The sequence below is a fragment of the Parasteatoda tepidariorum genome, chromosome 4, assembly GCF_982258835.1.
Source record: "Parasteatoda tepidariorum strain Cologne lab strain chromosome 4, Ptep-v5.0, whole genome shotgun sequence".
Classification (NCBI taxonomy): domain Eukaryota; kingdom Metazoa; phylum Arthropoda; class Arachnida; order Araneae; family Theridiidae; genus Parasteatoda; species Parasteatoda tepidariorum.
In genome coordinates, this window is record NC_141758.1 from 96,185,239 (window position 1) to 96,213,082 (window position 27,844).

Consider the following 27,844-nt stretch of genomic DNA (forward strand, 5'->3'; position numbering starts at 1 on the left):
GTTTTCCCTGTGGAGTGGTAGCCCTGTTCAACCTAGGAAGGGTTTTTATATCTTTTTGAACATTGTTTTTAAATATGCATTAATAGATCTCAGCAATGTGATATGGATATCAGTTTTCTAAGCCAAGAACCACACCATCACTTTTTCAAAGCCAATTAAATCAATATTGTTACATTTTTGTGGGACAGTCTTTTAAAATAATGCACATTTAATACTAACTCTATTTATAGATTAGATTCAATAATTCTTTTAAAATTACATGTGTTACAATAACTAATAAATAGTTAGATAAACAGCTGAAGCATTGAATTTATGAACCTCTGAGCAACTGAACTTCGTTTAGTTTGTATCACAACACTGCATTTACAAAATATTTCAGCGTCGATTCCTGTCAACTTTTAAAGTGGCAAATTTAAACTGAGTTAATATCTGTAAGAAAACAGTTTTGCCTATTTATATCTAGGATATTGTTTAGTTATTCAATAGAAAATCTTTGGATTTTTGATTAAAAAAATTTTTTGGCAACAAATAAGTTTCGTTTTATTTCAGTTCCGTTCATCCTTCACTTATTTATTCATCCTTTTATTTGTGATAAAAAATTGCAAATTCATTGCCGACCTACTAGTTATTATAAATATTATCTGCATGACCACACTTTTAGCTGCTCTAAACAGTTATGACCATACTTTCGAGATTGCTGTTATCTCCCTGAGGGTTCAAGAATCAGAAACAAAAAGCATGTTTTTGTGTCAGATTTCATAACTTAAAATACTGTCTGCACTAATTAAATTAAAATATTTTAAGGTAAGGCCTTCAAACAAATAAGATTTAATCTTAGTGTGAAAAAATAAAATAATTGGATCAAAAGGTTTACAACAGGTTCTGTTTTTTTTTTTAATATTTTGTGCATACACATTTCAAATGCAAGAAACTCAACAGTTGAAGGTTTCTTAAATTCGATAGTAGCTTCATTGAAAATATTAAAATGGTTTTACCAAAAGCATAATCTGAAGAATATATGCTGAATAAAATTTATGAATTAAGCAATCACAACTTTGTAAATTCTGGGTTGAAGGAAGAATTTCTTTTTTTAATAGCAATACATAAAAAACCTTCTTTGACATCTTGACAGAATAGTGACTAAATAATAACTTCTTAAAAACAATTTTGACGCCCGGTGGCTGAGCGGTAGCGCTTCGCGCTGTCGTGCCACAGGTCCTTGGTTCGATCCTTGGGCCGGGCAAGGCCGACTCAGCCTTTCATCCCTTCAGTGGGTCGATAAAATGAGTACCAAGCATGCTTGGGAACTAACACTTGGGGTTCCGCGTTCGGCTGACCACCTGACCGGAACATATGCTCCTGCACCCCAGAGCCCAAGGTCAAGAAAACTGAGATGGGCACAGTTGGCCTTGGCCCTCTTAATGGGCTGTCACGCCACTGAGTTAGTTAGTTTTAAAAACCATTTTACTTTGATGCATGTTTAATAAGAATGTTAAACAATGATACATAATTTTATTCAATCAGTTCATAACTTCTTTAGAGAGAAGGATTTTTAACTTTTGTAGTGTATCTACCACTACAAAAGTGTTATTCCAATTCACTAGTATATAAGACATGTTAACTCAATTCTATGGCAGGGTACCTTTTCATAGATGAAGGTTGACATTGTCGATGTGACTCTCCCCACAATATTCAACCCACAATATTCTCCCCACAAATTTTTTTTGTCAATATTCATTGTGTTTAAGTAAAGTTTTACTGTTATTTGATAAAATAATATTTAAAATTTCTAAATATTTTAATTCCAACAATTAAATACAAAAGCTGGCAGTTAGTTACTCGGAAGTTGGCAAATCCGTTTACAAACAACACACCAATTTAATCAGTGAAACAAAGATATTGAAATAAATATGTTTATTATTGCTTTAATCTATTTCGGCCAAAGGTGCGTACACGCACCATTTCAATAAAAAAACCTATATTTTTCACTAATTTTATTTTCTTGCTATTGTCAAGGATTCTTAAGATACCCAAAATTTAATAGTAATTCAATTGGAGTAAACACTTTCTGTTGAGAAATTTTTTACTATTAAAGTATTTTAATTTAAAATGGTTATTGAGAAATTAAATTTTTTTTAAAAGTTTATAATTATTCCTTTTGAGATTTGTCATTATGTTTCTATGAGGGATTAAAGTTGCAAGCAGGCTTCTAAAGCTTGGGCAATGACAAAACAGGAGGAAAATTGCAACGGAATAATTGAGAGAAAGATTTTGCAGAGTATACAAGGTAAATGACAACAATAACTGGAGAAGGAGATTTAACTTTGAACCGAACAAGATTTATAAGCAACCTGATATTATTAAATACATAAAAATAAATAGAATGAATTGGATAACCCCTATGTGATTCGAATGAATGATGACAATATAAAAAAGATACTGCTTTTTAGACCCACTGGAACAAGAAAGAGGGAAAGGTCACGGTTGAGATGGGCTGACTCAGGAGTCTGATTTTCTTGCAATTAATGAAAATAATTGGAGATCAAAGATAAATCGAAACTCGTTATGGAGAAATCTTCAGAGTAGGCATTGGTTCATATTGGGCTGTCTGGCTAACTATGATGATGATGAGGATGAAAGTTGCAAACCAGTAAATAAAAAAACAAATTTCATAAAAAAAAAAAAAAAACAAGCGCTCAACTAAATGGTTTGTTCATAGATTTGGTGAATGGTGCCTATACGCACCATTTTATTTATTAAATAAAATATAATTTTTTATCCACGCAATTTTTTTGTGTCTTAATGAATGTGATCTAAGCATTTTTAATGAAAATAATACCCCATTTAATAAAATTTATATGCTTGGCTCTTAAAGTGGGTTAAATTAAAAACTCTAGTAAATACATTGCAGAAAAAACAGTTTTGGTAAATAAAAACTAGCTTATACAAGAAACAAATATATAAGAAAAATTAATTGTTACTCGACACTGGTCTACTCTATTGACTATATCTTCTGCTTCTTCTTTCAAAAGTTGAGCTTTGGTTAGAGCATTGGCGACGTTGGCATTAGTTGCTTGCTGACTACTTCTCCATGCATTCTGATACCTACAAAATGTAGGACAGTTGTAGGACAAAATGTACAACAAATGAAACTTTTTCAAAGGAGGGCTACATCAATTAATAATAACATAATTATTGTTAAGTATAAAATGAGTAACATCAATTTGTCTTAAAATTCTAAAACAAAATACTACAAATGACATGTAATAGGGCTGGGATAGCCTGGTTGGTAGGGCCTGGGCCCATGTTTTAGTGTTCGTGGGTTCGATAGGAGGGCGGCCAAAGACTCCCTGTATAGTAAATGGTGACTGATCCACGTTAAATCTGTCGAGTCACAAAATCCTCAATTTTCCCATAACAAATCATTACCTCTGGGGGTACTGATCCAGGATTGGTTCAAAACTACAAGGCTACAGTGTTGAACATTAGTAGTCATACACCCAAAACATTGGGTAGGCTGTTCAACGAAGGTTATAAAATAAAATGACATGGAATGAGCCGTGATAGCTCAGGGGATAGAGCGTTCGCCTTCCAATCAGGTGAACTGGGCTCAAATCTCAGCAATGGCTGGTGGACATGAATTCTGCATCTGGTTTGCACGGTCCGTAGTGCTGACGTAAAATAACCTAAGTGGTAGACAGATCATGGATTAGAGTCTCCTTGCCATCAGGCTAACTGTGACATATCTTCGTGGTTTCCCTCACCATGTAAAGCAAATTCGGGTCAGTTCCATCAAAAAGTGCTTCATGACGGCAAATTTCTCCCAATATTTGATCCAGGAGTTCCCTTGTCTTCCGTATTGCGTTCAGCATTACAAGGCTACGGAGTTGAACATTAGTACAGTCAAACCAGGCTATAGTGAACCTTCAAGGGACCGACATTTCAGTTCACTATAACCGGGAGTTCACTATATCCATTACGCAGGTAATTTAACTAATGGTTCCCTAAATCCTCCCTTTTATTACACCTTATTCAAATAAATGACTGAAAAATATTAGGTAGTAGCAAAAAATGTGTTATTTTTTTAATACTCTTCTTGTGTACAAAAAAAATTAGTAATCCCTAGCTGATGAGCAATCCTCAACATCAGATATAGCAACATTTCCCGACTCTCAGATAATTTTTCCTGAATTTCTGTTATTCCGCTTTTTAAACCTGTCTAACCTGCTCTATTTTAACACATAAAAGTAGTCTCATAAAATCGCTCAGCAAATTCATCGACATTTGTTTAAATACTCTGAGATTGCGGTTTCTAATGCTGAACCACTTCAGTAATGCTTCTTCAACATCTTTGTGATTAGCTTTTCGCAATTTTTTTCTGGCATCTAAATTTTTTTCACGAGAAGAAATTATTAACTGCCCATTTTTTCATATTTTACAAACTGCAGATTTTGATAGTTTATATTCTCTGGAAATATCAACTTGATTGCATCCATTTTCAATTTTTCTGACTAAGCCTATTTTTTCATCAATGAAGAACGTTTTACGTTTACTGCTCGTTATAGTTAAATTTGAGACACTTGTTTGCAGGCTTTTTTAAACTGAAATGAGGGCCTTATCAACACATATTAGTGTCCAACCCTTTAACCAATAATGATTCATTCCCTATGTTAAAAAATGCATATTGATCCCACTGACACCTTAGTGGTGCATCAATTGCCTGGGTTGGAAACATCTGCTTGGTTTGTTTAGGAATGGGAAAGTGAGATAATAGAAGCAAACAAGAAAAAATGCTTATCGCTACATTCCCCTCTATAGATAGTTTTAAAAATCGGTGTATGTATTTATTTTGAAGTAGAAAGTTCAAAGTTATTACAAAAAAAATCTGTCGAAGACAGAAAAAAGTTCATTATATCCAACTTCCTCACTTTTTTGGTTCACTATATCCACAAAAAATAACATTATACGTGTATAGCAAGGCACGGGACCGAACATTTTGTTCACTATATCTGGGAGTTCACTATAAACCTCGTTCACTATAAACCTCGTTCACTATAGCGGGGATTGACTGTAGCAGTAAACCCAAAAATTGGGTTGGCTGTTCAATGACGGTAATAAAATAAAATGCAATATAACACTTACAAAGTAAATGTAAGGTGTATTTACAAAGTAAAAAGAAATATAATTTCTTTGAAAGCATTTACTTTTCTATATATATCAAAGTGAAAGCCTTATCTGGATGAATGTTCGCTAATGACTCGCAAAAGGGAGCACCGATTTGGATTGAATTTTTTTTTCAGCAGTTGGCAAATTTTCAAGGGGTAGTTTAAAAAAAATTTACCTCTTTCTGGTATTATGTGGTTTGGCACAGTATCGAAAATACAAAATTCTCTTGATTAAAACCATTGTTATAGGTTAGAACATGTGATGTCAGGGAAACAGTATTTTTTAAAAAAATATTTTAAAAATAGAAGGAGGCAAAACCACTAAAAAAAAATAAAATGTTCTTAAAGCTTGCATATTTTTCTTTTAATGTTAACATATGTTGCAGTATTCATTTTAACGATAAATTCACCTTGACGCCATATGAACATGTAAGAGACAAAAATAAAATCCACTCTCATTTAAGCAATGTGAGTTTATTCTACTTACATACTGCCCAGAATTTTGTGTATACGATTTTACACCTATAAATACTCTAAGTTCTGCATAAAGGTGAACTAGTCAGCCATAGGAGGCTAGTGTTTAATAAAATTAAAATATAGAAAGTGTTTAACGTTTATGAATAAATTCTATTTAAAAATATTATTCTCTATTTCACTTTGGATAAATTACATGTACCTTTAATTTTTAAGTATATCCTAGAGTAGAATTTGTTTTGAGAATTTTTTCATTAAAAAAAATTTTTTTTTCTTCACGAAATTCAAAATGTTGAAAGATGACTTTTTTCTGCTTTAAAAACTTACTATGTATCTCTGTGCATATCAAAATTTGGTGTTTTGTCAAAGTTTACTGCTTGAAAAACAATTATAATTGATATGAAATGGATTTAATACAATTGAATAATCAATTATTAAAGATTTTAAGCAGGGACAGCTCTTTAATTTTTTATAAAGGTCACTCACTATTCCAGGACCACATCTGGTAAACACTTAACATAGAGCAGTGTTTCCCAAAGTGTGGTACACATACCACACTTTGGGTACCAGGGTAAACACCAGGGGTAAAAGAACAGTTTAGCTGGGGTATGTGTTCTTATGCAAAATATCTTGCAATAAACGAAATTTTTCAAAAATTTTTATTTAGAAACAAAGCTAGCCATGAAAATTTACAATTACGTATTTTTCTCCTAGCTATATTTTGCTGAGTTAACAGTTAATAATTAGTGGTGTCAACAGCCAGTTGTGATCTTTAACTTTTGTGCAATTTTTTTATAGCAGCAAAAACAATATCATCCTTCGCACTGATGCAAATTAACTTAACAAAACTTTGTATCAAAAAAGAAAAATAAACATATTTTTAAAAAAATACATTCAATTTTTAATTAAAGGTACACAGCGTTACGAAAAATTTAGAAAGGGTACACAAAGGCCATAAGTTTGGGAAACACTGACATAGAGGATACAATCATCAAAAAAAAATTATTAACAAAATAAAAAATTGTTTTGTTAAGAAAATAAAAAATTATTTTGTTAACAGAATAAAAATTATAATCTATTATTTAATTATAATTAAAATAATATATTTTTATTCCTGATGACCAGCTGTGTTAACATTTCGTCAATTCAGGCATTTACAGAGCAGATTTGTTGGTTACTTTTTCAGGGGCACCATATTAGGTGGGCCAACATTGCTCCCACAGTAAGAACAGATAGTACAGAGAATGACAGAACATCCATGCCTTGATCGGGATTCAAAGCCAGAATTTTTTTGGTGCAAAGTCAATTCCTCGATCTCTACACAGTCCGGTCGACTAATTAAAACAAATAATACTTAAGATTTTTAGAGGTATTAATCTTCTGGTATTAAGTACACTGATTGAATTCGATTCTTGGTAAAAAATAAATAAAAGTTAGAAAACCAAGTCAATAGATTAATACTTGACATTAAAATGAATATTAAGATGCTTCCTGAAGTAAAAAAAGGAATTTTTAATGAAGCTTTTCTTACTTAATTAATTTGAGCTCGATAGGCAATTTTGCTTCACTTTCAACCCTCTTTTTCAAAATAAATAGTTTAATCAAATTATAATTTTAGATTGTATTAACAGAAAATTCTTAATTACAAACACTGTTTCATATATCAGAGGAAATTAACATAGAGAAATCAACAAACCTTGTCTTGGCAGATTCCATTTCAGACGTTAGTTTTGATAGCTGCTTTCGATACTTCAGAATATTGGAAACATCAGTCTGCAAATTTAAAAACATATTTAATTTTAGATTTTTTTTCATTTCATTTTTTACATTAAATTAGAAAAGACGGAGAAGAGGAAATTTCTTACATTTAGTATGTTTTGAAGGGGTCCGACAACTTCTTCCTTCACTTGAAGGGTATAGGTCATAAGGTCATTTGCCAGAGTATCTTGAATGTGAGCATAATCAACCAACGTTAATCTACAAAAGTATGGGAATTCATAAGAAATTAACTTTGTAAACAAGTATAAGAAGGTCACTAATACAGTCCTTTCAATTAAAAATTAATTTTAGTATAAAGATAACTAGAAAAACTTTGTCAGTAAAAAATAGGATTTGTGATAAAAAAGAAAATCGATTAGAAAAATTCATACATTTTATACATGCTTGAAAAGAAAAAATAATTGTTAAGACAACAGTTCTTTACGACAATTCATGAAAACTCTCTTCCTTAATTCATTAAAGGTGGTATGTAAGGTATAAAATAATAATAGTCCATTAATTTAAGTGCACTTTTGATAAGTTCTTTTAAAAAATAAAATAAAGGAATTTTTTTTTCTCTCACTGTAACTGATATTTAAGAATTCTTTCTTCGTCTTTATTGACTAAAATTGCCACAAAATAGTATTTTTAACAGGCAATTAAAAAAACTGCTTTTATTTAAATATTATATAATTATTGTACATTGATCGATATATTTAACCATATATATGTCATAACAACATATATGTCTAACCATAATTATTTACAATGATCCATAGCGTTTTTTTTTATGTGCTAGGAAAATATTAATCTAGCAATATCATTTTACCATAAGTTAAATTTTATTATATAAATAATATAATTAAATAAACAAAATGGTTATATTTCCATTATCTTAAGTTAAAGAAAATTAAAACAATAAAATTTAGGCTAAAATCTAAATTTTAAAATTTTGTTTTAAACAAAAATTTAGTTGTTTGAATGAAATGTCTTTTATCTACAAAATAGAAACCAAAAGTATATTTACCAGATAGATAAAAAAAAAATCTGCTTAAATCTAAGACAAAAAATATTCAAAAAAACATACATTCGACAAAAGACATTTTCTTAAATGCCTTTAATTATTGAGTATTTAATTTCTTAAAAATAATTAAAGTTAATGAAAATTTAGCAGTTTTTCTATGTATGGAACAATGGTAGAAGTAATCGAAGACAACACATGACAGTGCAAGAAACTAAGCAGAAGTTACTGAAAAGAGCTCTAGAAATGAAAACTTATCTTGGTATGCTAGAAAATTTTCACACTTCTGCATTTAATAATGATGATGAAAAATTGCTTTACGTATAAAACTATTGACATTGTTAGTTATCTGGGGAAAAATTACAACTAGAATTAACTTATGTTTTTTTTTTTTGGACAGTTAAATCGTCTTGTTTGTAATAATGAATTTTTTCCACATTTTGTTTGTTGTATGCTGCTTGTGATGTTTTTTTGTTAACTTTCTGAAAAATTTATTTGTTTATAACTCTGAAAAGGGGCAACTTTTAATAGCGATCACATAGGTACAGTTCTGCCAGTGATGTTTGTTCGGAGCTTATAATGTGACAATAATAAATTTTACGTTTTAATGTCCCTAATTGTAGACAGGATACCCCTTTTATACTTTGTTTATGGTAAGAACTTCCCCTGCCACAAAGTCTGAGACCGTCTGCTGCCATGGGAACAAGAATAGCGCATTTCAGGGAAAGTAGATTCTCCTCACTCTACAGCTAACACAATAGACCAAAAAAATAATATTTCTTTTCTCTCGCCGACCGGAGCTAAAAGCTGTCCAAAGCAGTCAGGGGTCTGTCCAGACATTTTGTGAAAGGTCCGTTTTTCGTGAAATTGTGAAAAAATTACTCACATTCTTTCATCCAGGGTCCGCTTTTATGAATTTGTGCAAATAGGGTCCGTTATTGCAAAAAAAAAAACTTTTTCAAGGATTTTTTAAATTGTAAAGGCATACAAGATTATGCTCAACACTGTAAAATTATAATTAAAAAAATTAAATTTTAAAAAATAAACAACAATTGCAGCTACTAAATTAGCGATGCAACATGCAAATATTTGGTATTTAGTCTATACTGCTGAACGCCAAATATTCATTTCGGGAAGAATCGTCTGCCGAAGACAGAACTTAATTCGTTTACATCCATCTTTCTTGTTTTCTGCCCTGGAAAGGGTTTATTCGATTAACAAAATAATAATGAAGATAAACAAATTTGTGAAGGGTCCGATTAAAAGAAAAATCATTTTGTGAAGGGTCCGTTTTTATAAAAAGATATTTTGTGAAGGGTCCGTTAACGGACAGAAAATTTCTTCTAAACAGACCCCTGGCAGTGACGCCACATCCCTACTTGAAATAGTTATACCCCGTTACCATAGTCACCACCACGGGTTCACACGAATGGCTAGGTGAGTTCTTAGTTTAGACAAACTATAGTTGGAAGTCTCAAGCTATTTCATGCCACTGGGCATAATGTGGTTCAAACTACAATGAATAAAATAAACAAACCCAAGAATGGAACTTTCTCCGAGAGACAGTCCCCATTCTTCCATGCATTGAGCCAGAGCAGCTTCTGGAGTTTTCTTCTGAAAATAAATACATCTTCATTAGTAAATTATTTGTTGAATGACCAACTAAAGATTACAGCTCAATTCTATTAATCTAAAGAGTGGTTGTTCCGAGAGAAAAAACATTGTACTACCCTGAAATGAGTTTAAGAAGGGGTGAAATGAGTTTAAAGGGATAAAAATAGTTGTTCTCTATATAAAAGCATAACCAAAATATCACATTCAAATTTTCGGAAAATAAACACATTAAATCTAATTTTTATAGTAGGTGCCTAAAAAACTACTGACAATTTGAAAAATCATATAAATGCGCAACTTCTTGTGTTCAACATAGGAAAACAGAAAATTTAATGGCAACAAGTTTCAAAATTAGTTTTAAAAAAAAAAAAGTCAACAGATGTTGCTGCAAAGTTAAAAAACGATTAACACAAAGCAACAAAAATTTCGATTCCAAATTTTGTCATTAAAATATCTTACTATATGTAAAATATATAATGTTGGTGTCGCAGTTTTCCATTGTTCCCGGTGCATTTTTATTGGTCAGAAAATCACATGGTATGATCCAATTTACCCACATTAATTTTCATATTGGTTTGGTTGTCATTAGCATAAGATTAATATAAGTCACAAAGGTATTGTTTTCCTATAAATATTTTTGCATCCCTAATTTAAATATATTTACCTTTATTTTCATTATCACGTTTTTGCTTTTGTTTGTTTTCTAAATTAAAGAGCTTAAGAGGATTGTTATTTCTAAACATGATTACTTAGAAAAACGATTTATATTCACTAACATATCTTAATAGTATCATAAAGGGGGGGGGGTATTTGGACATGGAAAGTGGCAGGAAATATGTTCTTTTTAATGCAGTTTTTAGTTGATTAATTTCAACTGTTTCATGCCAAGAAACAGCAATTATTGCAAAGCAATCATCGGGTTGGTGAGCACCAGCGAACAAGGGGCATAGCCCCCTAATAAATTATAATTTTTACGAATTGATATAAAAAATATAAAAAGACGCAAGTTTTGTTTAAGGAACTTGTTTTTTAAAGAACAAAAAAACTAATATGGAGTTCTTGAGTCAAGTATTAAAAGATAAAAAACTAGTTAAAATTCCCAATGAGTATACACACATTATATATACATATATATATATTGATTTTTTACTTTGGTCAATATTTTCATTACTCCAATAATATTTACCGGCACTTAAAGTAAAATCTTATTCAATCGTTACTATTAGCGATAATTTTTTTTGATACATAAAGTATCAAAATATTGCATTTAATGATTCATATTCCTGTTATCGATAATACCATCCTATACGACAGTTATTTTCGTCGATCGCGATAACCTCAGAGTATTATCAGCGACCTGTGTAAACCACAATCTAGTGTTGGTTCCTGAAGTAGGGGATAGTCGGGTTACCCCGCCCACTTAAGGAGTATTGCTTATATTTCTGTATAATATTGAGTAATAATCAATATTTTTGAATGTTTCTATTGTTTTATCATCTAATTAAATAATGCAAAAAGAATAAGCCAAAAAAGAATAGTTGAACTTAAAAAAATAGAAATTTAAAAAAACATGTTTTTCAGCTCTTTTCAAAATGTGTCGGGTAGCCCCGCCCAGTTACAAAAATTATGTTTTTTGACTGTTTTTTCAAGAAAATGACCAATGTATTGGCAATAGATAAACCTCATTTATCATTTTTATCACAAAATTCAACCGATTTTTCTTAATTTCATGACTACTGTATTCAACATATTTTCAAAACTATTGCTTACCATGTTACCAGCTGCATAAATACTTGAAACTTTGAAAATAATATTTTTTTAATATAACAATTAATGTCCGATGGCCCATTGACTTGAAAAAATATTCTATACATATGAAATTGACAGTGGGCGGGGGTACCCGACACTCCCCTACCAGAATTAGTTGTTTCAAAATTCAATTCCTGTCCATAAAAATGCATTTCGTCAGGGTGTCTTATTCTTTTAAACAAAACCCTAATATTTGCTGTTGAAAAAAACAAATATTGGACAAACTCAAATTATTCGTACTTTCTCTGACTTTTCGGTTACTTTAAATAAATCCTCTGACATTTCCTTAATATTTGCAGAGTCATAAAATTCTCTGTCCTCTGGCTCACCTGTTCATATATATATATATATATATATATATATATATATATATATATATATATATATATATATATATATATATATATATATATATATATATATATATATATATATATATATATACAGTCAAATCCCATTTCAGCGAAATTGTTCGATGCAACGAATATTTTTCAAATCCCCAAATGAGAGCTGTGATGCTCAGGGGATGAGGAGAACCCAGTCGATACGAATTCCGTATCCGGCTTGCACCGACCACAATGCTGACTTGAAATATCCTCAGTGGTAAACGGATCATGAGTTAGAATCTCCTTGCCGTCAGGCTAACCGTGGGAGGTTCTCGTGGTCTTCCACTTCATGTAACGCAAATGCGGGTTAGTTCTATCAGAAGGTCCTCCACGAAGGCAAATTTCTCCCAATACTCGATCCAGGAGTTTCCTTGTCTTCTGGATTGGGTTCAAAATGACAAGGCTATGGAGTTGAATATTTGTAATCGTAAACCCAAAAATTGGGTCGGCTGTTCAACGACGGTTATAAAAAAAAAAATCCCCAAATGAATCTCCATGGAAACAATGAATTAAAAATACCGATATTACGAAATTGGTAATCGTAATATTTAAGGAAGGTGGAAATAAGCAACAATTCTCATTTTCTCTCATGATCAAGACACTTTTCCGTTCTTCAAAAGTACACAATGGTCTCAGAATTCAAATATTTTTGCGCATCTTCAAATTAAAAAGTTTCAGATGTGAAAAAGACATGTCAAAAAAAGACGCGGAAGGGACCTGAAAAGACTAAACCTCAACCTATTCATGTTTGAAGAAGTAAAAATACACGTGGCTTTCCAAAAGAGTGATTTCCAGTTAAGTTCAGTTTGAAAATGTGCAGAATTTTGGAGGAGTTTGTAATTTCTACTGGTTCTAAATCATTTGCGCAGAAAAAAAAATACGGATTACGTAATTTCTGATAAGTGAGTGATAATAAATCCACTGTGCATTTTTATTTAAAATTGTTTTTGAGAGCTTTCAAAATATTGAATTGATATTTTCTACAGGTAGAGTACAAATACACTCTATAATAAAAAAAAAATCGACGTACCAAGAAGGAGTTGTCCGATTGAAACGAAAATTGGTGGATAGGAAGACAATGTACAGAATAGTAAATTATTAAAATTTCAGAACAATTGAATAATTTATTGCAGAGTTACAGCATCAAGTTCAATAAGGTGTTGACCCGCCTCTAGCCTGGATACAAGCAGCCACACGGCGTAGCATAGACCGATAAAGTTCCCGGATGGTCTCTTGCGGTATCTGTGCTGTAAGTGTACCTCTAATGACGACCAAAGGGGTCCGGCTGTCAAAGGAAATGGCACCCCAGACCATAATGCCTCGTTGAGGGCCGGTGTGGTGTGCAATAGTGAAGGCAGGAGGATCCCCCCTCTGCCCAGTGCGTCTCCAAACACGTCTTCGATGATCGTCAGGACACAGTTGGAAGCGGGATTCGTCGCTAAAGACTATACGTCCCCAGTCGGCATCATTCCAGCCTGATCGAGCGTCGATTTTGCTCGTCTTAGTGCTTTCTTTCTGCGTTGATTTTTTTTTGTTATAGAGTGTAGATCAAAACTGTCATTAAATGCAATATTCATTATTGTTTTATGCGAAAAATTCCAATGTAACTAAACAATTTTGGTTAATGTAGAAATTCGTAATATCGGTATTACGAATTTTCGTTACAGCGTAGCGATTGCTTCGGTCCCTAGGAACTCGCTAAAACGGGATTCGACTGCATATATATAAGAATAAATAAAATAAATAGAGACGTGTACCACAGCATTGCTTCGCTTGTCGGTGGTTTCGGCCAACCTGTTGATGCATGCCGACAGTTTCTTTCCAGTGGCGTAGCAACTTTCCTTGATGAGATCGACACGCTTTTCAGCCGCATTCAGTTCCTCAGACAGAACACTCCCACTCTTCTCACTGAGCAAAAGAAAAGAAATAATCAAAAATACAGTTCACAATACAAATTGTCGTTACAAACAAATGCCCATATTTAATGTTAAAACAACTAAATTAAAAAGACACATTCACCCTTTTTACTTTCGAAGAACTATGTGATTCAAAGTACGGATCTCAAGAGGACCCCATACCGCGGAAGAAAATTCTCCTGACAAATTCTCTTTCTCCTTTTGTACTAATTTGAAATTTAACAAATTCTCTTTCTCCTTTTGTAGTAATTTAAAATTTAAAAGAAAGAAAAAGTGAGTTGAGACAAACCTAGAGTTAAGTCATGAAGTTTCAAATACTGAAAAGAAAAATTTAAAATATACAAATAAAAGTAAACGATGAGATGATAATTTTGTATTATGCAGCGGAGAAGTTCACTTCAAAATATTAAAATTGCAAACAAATTATTAGAAGTATTTTTTTCAGCAATTGAAACATTATGACTTACTCTAGGTTTGCCTGAACTTACTTTTTCTTTCTTTTAAATATTGAATAAGTAATGAAGGAGAAAGAGAATTTGCGAAGAAAATTTTCTTCCGCGGTATGGCGTCCAAGTGGGAAAAGATTGAAGGCAAAAAAAAAAAACTTTTGACGTCATCGATAATATTGAATATCGATTTCTATTGTAAAGTGTCTATTAAGGAAATAAGGGAGCAATGTAGATAGATGTCAACAAAAGGTTCATTCTTTCGAAGTGTGCTGCGGAATTCTTAAAAATAGCTGTTAATTTTTCTTTCGATGAGGAGAAAGATAACTCGGCCGGTGGTCGCACACACATCACTTTATTAACAAAAAGGAGAAACTATGTTCGTTATTAACTTATCTGTATTGATACCGAAAATGAATAAAAAGTGCCTTCAATTTATTCTCTTTCGTATAATATTGTTCATTTAAACAGTAGAAAAATGTCATTTCTTCTAAAAAAATGTCGCAATAGCGGAAGGCTAAGCTTGTTACAGACATACAGTTTTTCAATCTTTAATATTTGGATAGGTAAGTACTTTATCAACTTAGAGATTAGCATTAGAGATTTTGTGACGGTGAGGGAAACATCCCTGAGGATGATCCGAAGGCATGCCATTGCAATTTTGATCCTCTGCAGAGAAGATGGCTCCTCTGCTTTGGTAGCCCGACAACCTGCGAGCGAAGTTGAGCGTTTTATGGTAGAACAGTTTAAAGAGGACCGCGCACCTTCGGTCCCTACGCAGGCTGATCAAAGTGGTGACCCACCCGCTTACTGACCGCTGCCAATGATGCTTGACTTCGGTGTTCAATTGGGAATCGTGTCTTTACAATCAGTCCACTGCGGGACATAATATTTGTACTTTGACGAAGATTAGGAAACTTACGGTCCTCTCATGGTATGCAGTATTCTTTATGGCGAGCTCTTACTGTAGTATAAAAATATCAACGGTGTTCAAAATAATATACAATATCTGTGTACAGAGATTTGCATGCATAATGTGTACAGAGGTACGTAGATGTCTAGGGCTAATTCCTCGATTAATTGCCCCCGAAAAATCCCTCGATTATTTGATGAATTGCCCCCAACATTGTTATCAATCTCTAAAGAGTTATAAAAAATTCTACTAAAAAAAAAAAAAAATTTGAAACACTATTTATTGAATTGATAAAAATTTAAATTCATATTTAAATCTTATTTCATTGCATGCAAAAGTAGTTATTTTGTAAAAATTCCAACAAAATAATCCTAAATGCAAATAAAAAATACTTAAATTTTAATGATCTAAAACTTCATTATTATACATGTATGAAAATATGTATTTATTTTTAAAATTTTCTGGCCTTACAAAGTATCAAGTCAAAATCTATTAAAGAAAGCTAAAATAAAAACAATCGAAGATGAAATTAAAAAACGAAGATGGAGCTGGCTCCGACATATCCTTAGAATGCCCAAAGAAAAAATTACATCTCTTGCGCTTACATGGGCCCCTGGTGGTAAAAGAACAAGAGGAACACCCAGACTTAGCATCCAGCTCATGTTTTTGGGTGAATTAAAAGAATGTAGAATATCTGGCTGGGAGGAAGCAAAATCTATTGCTAGAGATATGAGGCGTTGGAGGGATATGCTAGAGGCCTTAAGTGCCCAAAGGCATGTAGAGGATAAGTAAGTAAGTATGAAAATATGTACTATTTTGTTCTTCATAAAATATTTTGTTGAAGCCAAAATAGTTTAACTTAAAAAAAAAAAATTGAATTTCCCATTAAAAATACTACTACTCTAGTAGCAGATTATCAGTTATTGATTAAATGCCTGAAGCCGCTGCCGTATGTCATTGTTAGTTTCATGATCTCCTTGATCATGATCTACGTAATATGTATGTACGGTGACCAACGTACTCCGATAACTTTTGATCGGATCGTTATGCTCTAGGACTTAATGATTCGAGGAAGTGATTTCAAATATGCTCATTAATTAATGAAGACGATATTTTAAGTTACGAAATTAAACACAGAAACGAACTTTTTCTAAATAAACATACCTTTTTTATGTCTGATTCGGATTTCTAATCCCCAAAATACTGAAGGTAATCTGGGAAATGTGGTCACAATAGTTCGGTCAGGAGAGCGATGTAAGGTTTGAAAAAAATTTCCTAATTATCTCGATCGGGCATTTCATGGATAAGAAAACAAACAAAATCGGCAATTTTGTTAACAATCAAACTTAGATCTTATTAATCATGCGAACGAATGAATTTTAATTGTATGAGATAAAAGAATACATGGATGTAAAACACTAAAGATTACATTTTAAAGCAAAAAATAAACTTAAAAAATATAATTTAGCTTAATGGCGCAGTTAAAATACTAAAAGACAGGATAACCAAGCAAATCAGTATTTCACATTAAAAAATTAAAATCACTCACTACATTCATATGATAGATTAATTGTCAATTAAAATCGGTAATTAAAATGAAATTTGAATCCCAATCAGTTTTGCTTAACTCTTTATGTCAAGACGAAATATTTTTTGCTGGCTTATATCCAGGATTTAAGACTAATTGTGAGTTTTACGTTTAATGCATCTAGCCGCTGTTGGTGTCAAACATCTCTTCAATAAAAATGTGGCTTATTTTTGTAAGTTTTATGATATTTTCACTTCAAGGATAGTAATAAGTAATCAGAAAATTAAAAATTTGTGATTAAAAAATATGTCAAAATTGTTATTAATACTTGGCAACAAAAAGTTTGAGTATTAGAGTTAAATAATTATAAACGTTTTGAAATTGAAAATCCGTTTCATTTTTTTATTTTTATTTTATTATCGTCGTTGAACAGCCGACCCAATTATGGGTTTACGACTACTAATGTTGAACTCCGTAGCCTTGTAATATTGAACCCCATCCAGAACACAAGAAAACTCCTGGATCAGTACCCCCAGAGATATGATTTGTTACGGGAACGAACAGTGAATGATCATAGGCATTCTGTAACTTTTCCCAATTCATAAACATGTTTTATTTGGATTCCTTTACATTATGTTTCAACTCTCACCCTTAAATTTCCCAAGAAGTGTAATCGAGCCTTGATGGCTCAGGGGATGCCCCCCAATGAGGTAAACCGGGTTCGAATCCCAGCGATGGCTGGTCGATAAAAATTCCGCATTCGGCTGGCACCGACCACAGTGCTGACGTAAAATATCCTCAGTGGTAGACGGACCATGGGTTAGAGTCCCCTTGCCTTCAGACTAACCTTGGAAGGTTTTCGTGGTTTTCCTCTCCATGTAACGCAAATAAGAGTTAGTTACATCCAAAAGTCCTCTACGAAGGCAAAATGTCTCCCAATACTTTATCCAGGAGTTCCCTTATCTTCTGAATTGGGTTCACAATTACAAGGCTACGGCGCTGAACATTAGTAGTCGTAAATTCATAATTCATTGCGTAATTCATACAAAATGTTAATAAATAAATGTTAACAAAATGTTAATAAATTCATTGCGTAATTCATACCCGTAACTTAAATATTTTTCTTCGTAAGGGGTAGAATCAATTTTGTCAACAAGATCAAGATTATCAACAAGATCAGCATATTGACATAAATTTAATACATACTACGTAAATTTAAATTTACAAAACGGTGATGATGATTTATAAAAAGATGATTTCATCATGTTTCAAAATTGTAATGATTCCGTACTTGTAGATTTGTGATTTTATTAGAGGCGGTCATTGTACCATGAGCAGACGGAACCTTTGATAAAAAAAATCTGGAACGATCCCTACAAGCAAAATCTTGTAATAAGGATTCTCCGTGTAAAGAAACCACCTTTTCTTTGCAACGAACGCGGATTAACTCAAAACAGAAAAAAGTGAGAGAATTTCGAAAAGAAAGAGTGCCAAGGAGAACTAATTCCGCCATCCCATCCTTGAAAACAGCCGGAGTTATTTTTACTAACATCCCGCCAACTATTTGATACAGCTTCGAACTCTAAAATATATTAAAATAATTCTCCAACATTACTCTTCATTTTTTTCCCAACCATCATAAAGATTATTTTATTTTTACGTTTTAGGTGGAAGAAAAATTTATTCTAGTTTTAATAAATACGATTTAAAATTCATAATTTGGCCATTGAAACATTAATTTAATGCGTCAGGCGAAATTTTTTAATGAAATGTTATCTTACTACCATTTCGGAAAACGCTCTCGCGCCAAATAAAACTGTATACGTAAACCCGTAAACCTCTTGAATTCAACTATAATACACTGCTGGACAATGGCTAAGGACGGACCACAAATGGCTGCATAGCGCATAAAAAATTAAACGTGGTTAAATGAATAATAATAATATAAAAGTACGTAAGGACATTAAAAAAAAAGATAATTTATTGTGCTCTGAAACCCAGAAGGTTTGAAATGTGTTTAGGGGTGAGCCCTGGTGGCTCAGGGGTTAGAGCGTTCGTTTTCCAATGAGGTGAACCGGGTACAAATCCCAGCGATGGCGGGTTGCACCCAGCTCAGACCGATCACATTGCTGATGTAAAATATTCTCAGTGGTTGACGGATCATGGGTTAGAGTCCCCTTGCCATCAGTTTAACCGTTGGAGGTATTGGTGGTTTTCCTTTCCATGTAAAGCAAATGCAGGTTACTTCGATTAAAAAGTCCTCCACGAAGGCAAATTTCCCTAATACTTGATCCAAGAGTTCCCTTTTCTTCTGCATTGGGTTCAAAATTACAAGGATACGGAGTTGAACATTAGTGGCAAACCCAAAAATTCCATTATCATCATTTTTGTAAAATTGTGAAAAGAGGACCCAATTAAAAAACACAAAAACCACTGGTCTGTCCAGATTTTTTGTATAATGTCGCTTTTTTGATAATTTGTGAGAAATCTATTCAAAACGTTTTTGAATTTACAAAATAAGGTTAATGCTAGCAAGGTCCTGTTTTTGTGAAATAACACAAATACTATGTCTTTTAAGAAGTTGTAGCTTTAAAATTATGCATTAAAGACGTCATAAGACGCATATGCATTATGCATAAAGACGTCCGTTTTTCAAAGGAAAAATATTGCGAAGGTTCTATTTTTATGATAAAACATTTTGGGGGAATTAACGGTAAAACAATTTGTTAAGAGTCCTTAAAAGAATCCAAATTTCTTTTAAAACGACCCAGTGATTTCACTTAACTTTGGAAACTACAGATCCTAAGGAAACATGATTTTAAATCCTGTCCTTTTTTCCTAAAAGCGGGTCTCAATTTAAAATAATATAAATCATTTTAAACACTTGAAATTTTCAAAATTACAAAATTCAAAAAAAAAAATTTGCATTTTAAAAGCTGTTAAAAAAAACTAAAGTAAAGTGGGGGGGGAGATAAGCCAACAAGAAAAGAGTTATATTTGAAATCAAGGTTTTTAATGAGAATTGGTCAAATATTTGCATCAAGGAAAAGCTGCAATGTAATTTGATACTCACTATTACATTCATTTTCACCTAATGTAATTATTACAGACATTTTTTTTTTCTCTTTTAAAGTTTGGTTTCATTTGACTAGCTCAAATCTGCTGGTCTGATATTTTATTTGTATTATTATTTTTTTTTTCCTTTAAAGGGGGCTGGTCACGACATTTTTTTCGCGTTCCCTCTATGATTTGTGGGGCATTTGACGCGAGATCACTGAGACCTTTGTAGCTGATATAAAATGCACTGCGAGTAAGACCTCCACGTTGGCAAATTTATCCCAATAATTGATCCAGGAGTTCCCTTGTCTTCCGGATTGGGTTCAAAATTATAAGGATACGGAGTTAAACATAAGTAGTCGCAAACCTAAAAAATTATTCGGTTGTTCAACGACGGTTATAAAATAAAAATAATAAAATGCTCTGAGAGCGTTGGCGTGCATTCATAATTATAGAATATCTGAACAGTACAATTATGTGGACAATGCAATGTTATAAATAGCACAAAGGACAAATTTAAAAATCAATGGAAGCCAATCAGTAGCTTAATAGAGGTGAAAATAAACTGATTATGCAGACAACGAAAAACAATAGCAACGCTCAATAAAAGATACCTTTTTTTTGCTAGTTCAAAGATAAAATTATCACAACAGATAGATTATCAAAGTGTTACAAAGAGATAACAAAATGTGATTTCTAACAACAGCATCAAAATAATTCGAAACAAATAAAGACATAGCTAACTGGACAACAAAAGGGTCCTTGAAACGTACGCGTATAGAATGAGTACTATACTTAAATGGGGGGATCTGCCGACGGGCCTGTGTAGTGGTCAGGGAGATGACCTTACATCAGAAAGGTACTGGGTTCGAATTCCGGACAAGGAACGGATGTTCTTTCATTCTCTGTACTATCCGTTTTACTGCGGAGCAACGTTGGTAATATGGTGCAACTGAAAGAGTGGCTTACAAAACTGCCATATTTATGCCTGACAGACGAGTGTCAATCGGGTGGGCTTTGGAGGAAAAAAAATAATGGGAAAATATAATATTTAATATACTGCTGTTAAAATTTTGAATTATTTTTTGAAATATTAATTACACTTACGAAAACAATGAAAGGGAAGAATGTTTTTTTAAAAAAATTGAGGTGAGGAAACAGTTTACAGAGACAGGAACAGTTGTCTGGAACTGGTCAAAGCCGCAAAAGGACAACAACGCCGTTATTTGAGACTTCTAGCCAAAAGGGATAGGTCAGCGACAGCGAAACAATTGTCTCGTAATCTGTATAATGTAACAGGAATATCCATTTCACAGATAACAGTCACCAGGAGACGTAATACAGGTGGCACACATGCCTGACGTCCTATAGTCTGCATCCCCTGGACAATGAACAACAAAAAGGACCGTATAGCGCAGTGGTCGGCAACCTGTGGCTCGCGAGCCACAGGTGGCTCTTTTGATGTAAAGTTGCGGCTCTCCAGTTCCATACGAAAAAATTAATTAATTGTTACCAAAGCCCTTAAAAATAAGAAAAAATATTTTTAAGTACCTAATTTCTCAAGAGCTTTCTATTCTTATAATCGTTAATTACAAACCGCTACCCTCAGGCCTGTCGTTAAGCCCGGTTAGAGGGGTGTCTCATTCCGACTCGATTCCGAGTATTCACCCGGAAAAGTGGCAAGTCTGTTGTCTGTTTGAGCATGCCGTTACCGACACCAAGAAAAGGCACAAAAAAAGGATGATGCCTGCGACTCTGATCTTGTGAAACAGCAGACAAAACCCCGGAAATTTCTGTCAACTTGAAAAATCCAGGGTGCTTTAAAAGTATTTATCTAGAAATGCCTTTTTCTCACGTTTTCTCTTGCTCTTTCTAAGAATAAAGACAATATTTTTGTCCATGTCGTTAAGAAAGGGTTCAATGCACATACAGCTGTGGTTTTCTCTATATGACTGTCCAGTTTCTTTTCACTCACCTCCCCAGTTACTTCACTGACCTGTCTTTAACTGTCCAGTACCAGTTTACAAGTACTTAGTTACTCAAAGCATATCTTATAAATTAATATTATTATTGAATGTAAGTATAAATTTTTTATGAATATTTACTATTTGCAGTCTTATTGTTTAAATATTAAGGTAAAATTAAATTTCATTAAATATGTTATTTTCTTATTAAATTAATTCCTCAATTATTGCTTCAAAATTTAGGTATAAGACTTTTTTCAAAAAAGAAAAAAAATATTTTTTTTTAAAAATATATATGGGTAAAAATGGATTTTTATGAAGTAGATAAAAAATTTTTAATCTCTTTTCCACTGTAAAATGATTAAAAGAAAGAAAAAAGAGCAATTAAAATTTTTTTGCGTTATTTATATTCATTTAGTAGGAGCTTGAGATGGAAACAGATAAATCACATTTGAATTCTAAATATAGGAATTCTTTTCCCTTTTTTTAAATAGTTATTTACTAAGCTTTTTAATTTTGTGTTTAAAATAGTAATTTATTTTTAAATTTAATTTTTTCAGTTGAGATTATTTTTCACAGATCTTATTTAATTTAAATTTCAAAAATTAAATTCTATATTTGTTCGTAGCAGTTGTTTTCATAATAAGTTCAAACTGCAATTCTTTATGAACAAAACTATACTAATGCTTATTTTATTAAAAATGTAATGTGTTTAAAAATAGAAAAGCTGCAGTTTTTTTTTTAAATAATTTTTTTTTCATCTTTTTTGTTACTATGTTGATGTATTTCGTATGTATTTAATGTTTTTCATTTATATTTTAGATTTAAGTTAACAATTTTCCATTTGTTTAAGTTAATTATTAGTAAAAAGAAACTTAATATTTTTGTAATTATGTAAAAACTCAATTCACAGTTTTGTATTAAAAGGCACGACAATTAACAAAATAAATAATTAACAAAATTGTACTTTAACTACCTTAACTAGAAAAAAAAATTATTTTGCGATTTAAGGGTATTTTTTTTTTTTTTTAATATTTTAAAAAAAGACTTAAACATTCTTCGGTAAAGCATTATTTACAAATCATCAAATTTTAAAATTATTTATTTATGATTTATCACGCTGCAGTGTTTGAATACATAGTTAAATTTTTTTAAAAGTTTTATTTATTATTTATATAGTATTATTTTTATATAAAGAAATATTCGGATAAAAAATTTAACATTTTACAAATTTAAGGCAAGAATGCGTGAAAAAATTTATCTGTGCTTCCAAAACTAGTTCATCCCCCCCCCCCCAGAAAAAAAAGAACTATTTCTGTATTCCCATTCAAGATTTTAGTCACAGCTCTTATATTAATAACAATGTAAATTATAAAATGAATAATAAAAATAAATAAAATTATTAAATGAAAATGAAAAATAAAATTTTAGTAATAAATAAGCATTAAAAATAATTATTCGCAAATCAAATTACTAAAATTAAATAAATACGCATATAATATTTGAAATACATCAGAAAGAATCCTACTTAGATTAAGAGTTTTAAAAAAATGCACGAGTCATAATTGATGTCTGATAATTTTTCAGTTTAATGTTTCAGTTTAATGAATTTAATTTAATTTAATTTTCATTAATTTTCATTTCATTTAATTTTAATTAACTAATTTAATTTTCATCTACATTTTTTAAAGCCTTTGATGTGTATCACATGTTATTATCATGTAAAACATGATGTTATGAAAAGACCACCCTTAATATAAATTTTTATAAGCCTTGTCAAAAATAAAGATAAAAATCTACTTCAGCGGATGTAGTAAATTAAAATTTAAAAGGGAAAAAACAAGCATATAAATTTAAAAAATATCTAATGCAATATATTGATATAATCTTTATAATAATAGTAATAATAACAGGCCTGTTTAATTGCCAGGTGAATGTTGAAGTTTTTAATTTATAAAGTTATTTAATTTGGTAAAAAATCGCTAATCGCCTTTGTACACTCGCCTTCCTCAACAGTGATTTGTTTGTTTTCGATTGTTAAAATTCTAACGTGTGACCTCTATCCGTTCGTTTTCGCGTTCACTTGAAACAAAATTTCTTTAAATGCATATTAAGAGCGGTCACTCCGAATTACCTGCATATTATTAAATTTAGCAATCAAATACATTAATGTTGTAATTTTGCGTATAAAATATATTTAAAATAATAGAAGATCGTTACTTTCAGTGACTTTTATTAAATTAATTTTTTTTAAAAATGTTAAATTATTTGAGTTGGAAAGCTCGAGGCTCTATAAATGTTTATAATAAATAGAAAATAAATAGAAATAGAAATTACAATAAATAGAAAAAGTACGTGACCATCGTTTCTAGCACTTCATCATAAGTCGATTTAACGTTTGCCTTGAAAAAAAATGCAAAATTTATTTAAATGTTTAATAATTAAGTGCTTAAAAATTGTTTTTAACAATAACAAGAATAGACGGTACATATTTCTTAAAAAAGGAAAATTTTGAAAAATTCTGATATAATATAAATGAATATTATTACGGAATTGCTATGAAAAATTAAAAAGAATTATTATAAAATCTGTCTGATAAGATTGTGTTTCGTTGCACATTCAATAAAAAAAAATCGCGTTTTCTGTTGAAAATTTGACAAGAATTAGTAAGAAAATTTGCAATTTTCATCGAATTTTAATGACCCAAATATTCTTATCCCCCCCGAAAGAAATAAGTTAAAAAAATTAAAAATTAAATAAAAACTAAATTTTAAAAAAATTATTAGCGTATTTTGAAAATAAAGAATAAATATTATTCTGTATTCCAAACCGTTTTTTTTTTAATTAAAAAACATATATACATAAAAAAATATTATAGTATTAAATCAAAAATTTTCAGTGGCTCTTTAAAATCGGGAAATTTTGTAAGATTGTAACTTTTGGCTCTTTCATTTCAAAAGGTTGCCGACCCCTGGTATAGCGTGATGCAGAGAACGTCTGTCTTGGACAGAGGACGATAGAGGGCAAGTTCTGTTTAGTGATGAGCCACGATTCAATAGTGACACTTACCCAGAACGTGTTCCCATCTCGAGAGAACCCACGAATCGATTCTCGGACATTATGGAAAAAGACCACAACAATCGAGGTGGTCTGATGGTCTCGGCACGCATCAGGGTAAACGGATTCACCAACCGCCATGTTTCGACAAAGGTACTCTGACAGGTCAGCAGAACAGAGATGAGATCCTTGCACCCTATATGAGACTTTTCCATGGAGCATATAAACCGAATTCCATCTTTGAGAACGATAACACTCTTCCACATGGAGCATGTTTGGAAAACGAATAGTTCCAATCGAAGGATATTCAACGATTGGAATGGCTTGCGATGGCCCCTGACCTTAATCCTATCGAATTCGTAAGGGATGTTCTTGGAGACTTAATTGCAGCTGGAGGACCAACGAACATTGAATGAGTTGAAGAGTACCTTGGCACAAAAATGAGTGTAGTTGACTCAGAGATTGATATGAACCCTGGTAGACAATATGAAACGCCGAAGCGAGTGTTGTGTAGCTGCTAAAGCCGATTAGACATGTTTCGCGCTGACTGACAGGCTGTCGGCACTGACTGTCCCTGTACTGACAGCCTGGCTAAGCCTCCCTGGCGAAGGTGTCAGGCATTCCATATTGTATCACTCAAACAGTAATCGTATCACTAATTTATCACTTAATTAAGTATTATGTTAAAGGGCATCCTTGGATTTCTAATCAGATATTTTATTTTACGTTTGCTTCCAATGCTACAGCCGTGCATAACAAACACGAAGAAATAAATGAAAAACATGAAACAACCCATAAAAACTATACAGCAGTGTATAACATACATGAAAGGAACAAATAAAAAAAACATGAAACAACCCAGAAAAATTATACAACGACACACGAAAAACACAAAGGAATGAATGTAAAAACAAGAAACAACCCATTAACAGGGTGCGTAGACAAATCTTTCAACAAATAATAAGCACCTTTTCGGTGCTTATTATTTGCAAAATGCAAATTAATTTTCAAAGACTTTACATAATCATGATGAAATAACTATTAGTTTCTGACAAAGGACTCTTCTTTTTGATTATATTTGCCATTTTGATATATTATAAGCTGAATAGAACAACATGAAAACCACGCTTATGTATAATACGTAACGAAAATCGGGAGGGAAAAGGAAAAAAATCTCATTTTCGAAAAGGGAAAATTAAGCACTTTTTAAAAAATATTAATAAAAAAGCACCTTTTAAAAACGCTAAGCACCATGATTAAATGTACACGGTAACGTCAGGAAAAAAAAAAACGAACAACGGAAAAACGTCACAAAATTTGCAATATACATTCAAATACAACTAAAATTGCGCAGCTATTTTAGTTCTTTTAGGGGTTATTGGAAGTCAAAATTCATTCCTCATACTTCTTTTCTCATATTTACATTAGAAATACAGTAAATAACAGATCCAGTGTGCAGCATGCATGAAATCAAAGTCAAACTGAAATTAATAAATGATCCAGAAAGTACGCGAATTAGAGCATCGCTTCCGTAACGGCCAAGCAAGAACAACTGTCGAGGATTTCATGCGTTCAACACGGGTCACGCGTTACTCTTAACCCTAGGTGTAAATATTATTGAAAATGATCACGCTTATTGTATGGTATATAACTTACGATGAACTTGATAATGTAAAAACTTTATTTGCTTCAGAAAATTATGAAGGGTTTTAAAATGACAGAAGAAGTTGACATTCAAGATTTACATTTTCATTTAATCACATCTATTATTACTGTTATTAAAAAGCAAGTTTTGAAGAAAAATAATAAAAAAATATTTCTCAACAAATGAAAAACAAAAATATCTGTACTAGGTATGCAGTGAATTTTTGAAACAATAAGAAAAAACTTCTAAATATTGTAACTTATTTCTTGCTCGATAATTTTTGTTTTCAGAAAAAAATATAAATAATTATAAAAAATAATAATAAGTTAACTCTAATTGAGAATTATTGAAAATTAGACATTTTTTTTTTATAACGAATGTGGTTATTGGGATTCGTAAATTATTAAATAATTAAAAATAAACTATTGATAATTAAAGAGAATGTCAAAGAAAACTGGAATTGTTTAAAATTATAAAGTTAAATGTTCAACTTCCTAATTGATTTTTAAATGTCATATACCAAATGTCATATACCTGGCCAAATTATTAGACGCACTATAAGATTCTACATAAAATCTTAATTATCTGGTGATACAATATTAATATAGCTTTATTGTTCTTAAACGACTGAAACCGGTTTGCACTAGTTTACGTTCTAGTATCAATTGGTTAAATTAGGTCATATATAATATAAATTCGACGATATATTATATAAATATAAAATATTTATTATATCAGGTATTATATTAGTATATTATAATGAGCCGCGATGGCTCAGGGGATAGAGCGTTTGCCTTCCAATGAGGCAAACCGGGTTCGAATCCCAGTCGATACGAACTCCGCATTCGGCTTGCACCGACCACGGTACTGACGTGAAATATCCTCAGTTGTATACGGATCATGGGTTAGAGTCCCCTTGCCATCAGGCTATCTGTGGGAGGTTCTCGTGGTCTTCCTCTCCATGCAACGCAAATGCGCGTTAGTTCCATCAAAGAAAGTCTTCTACGGAGACAAATTTCTCCCAATACTTGATCTAGGAGTGCTCTTGTCTTCTGGATTGGGTTCAAAATTACAAGGCTACGGCGTTGAAC

At 31.8% G+C, this 27,844-nt stretch overlaps 1 protein-coding gene across 2 annotated transcripts in view; it reads right to left on the reverse strand.

Moving 5' to 3' along the window:
• The window catches only part of LOC107454229 (rho GTPase-activating protein 44), a 73,096-nt gene that overhangs the window by 23,722 nt on the left and 21,530 nt on the right, over nucleotides 1-27,844 (reverse strand). For both annotated transcript variants that reach the window (XM_016071341.5, XM_016071340.5), the window contains exons 2-6: nucleotides 13,985-14,135; nucleotides 9,956-10,032; nucleotides 7,505-7,616; nucleotides 7,336-7,412; nucleotides 2,982-3,105 (exon numbers count right to left, since the gene is read on the reverse strand). In XM_016071341.5, the coding sequence (XP_015926827.1) occupies nucleotides 2,982-3,105; nucleotides 7,336-7,412; nucleotides 7,505-7,616; nucleotides 9,956-10,032; nucleotides 13,985-14,135 (541 nt within the window). The remainder of the gene's footprint in view (nucleotides 1-2,981; nucleotides 3,106-7,335; nucleotides 7,413-7,504; nucleotides 7,617-9,955; nucleotides 10,033-13,984; nucleotides 14,136-27,844) is intronic.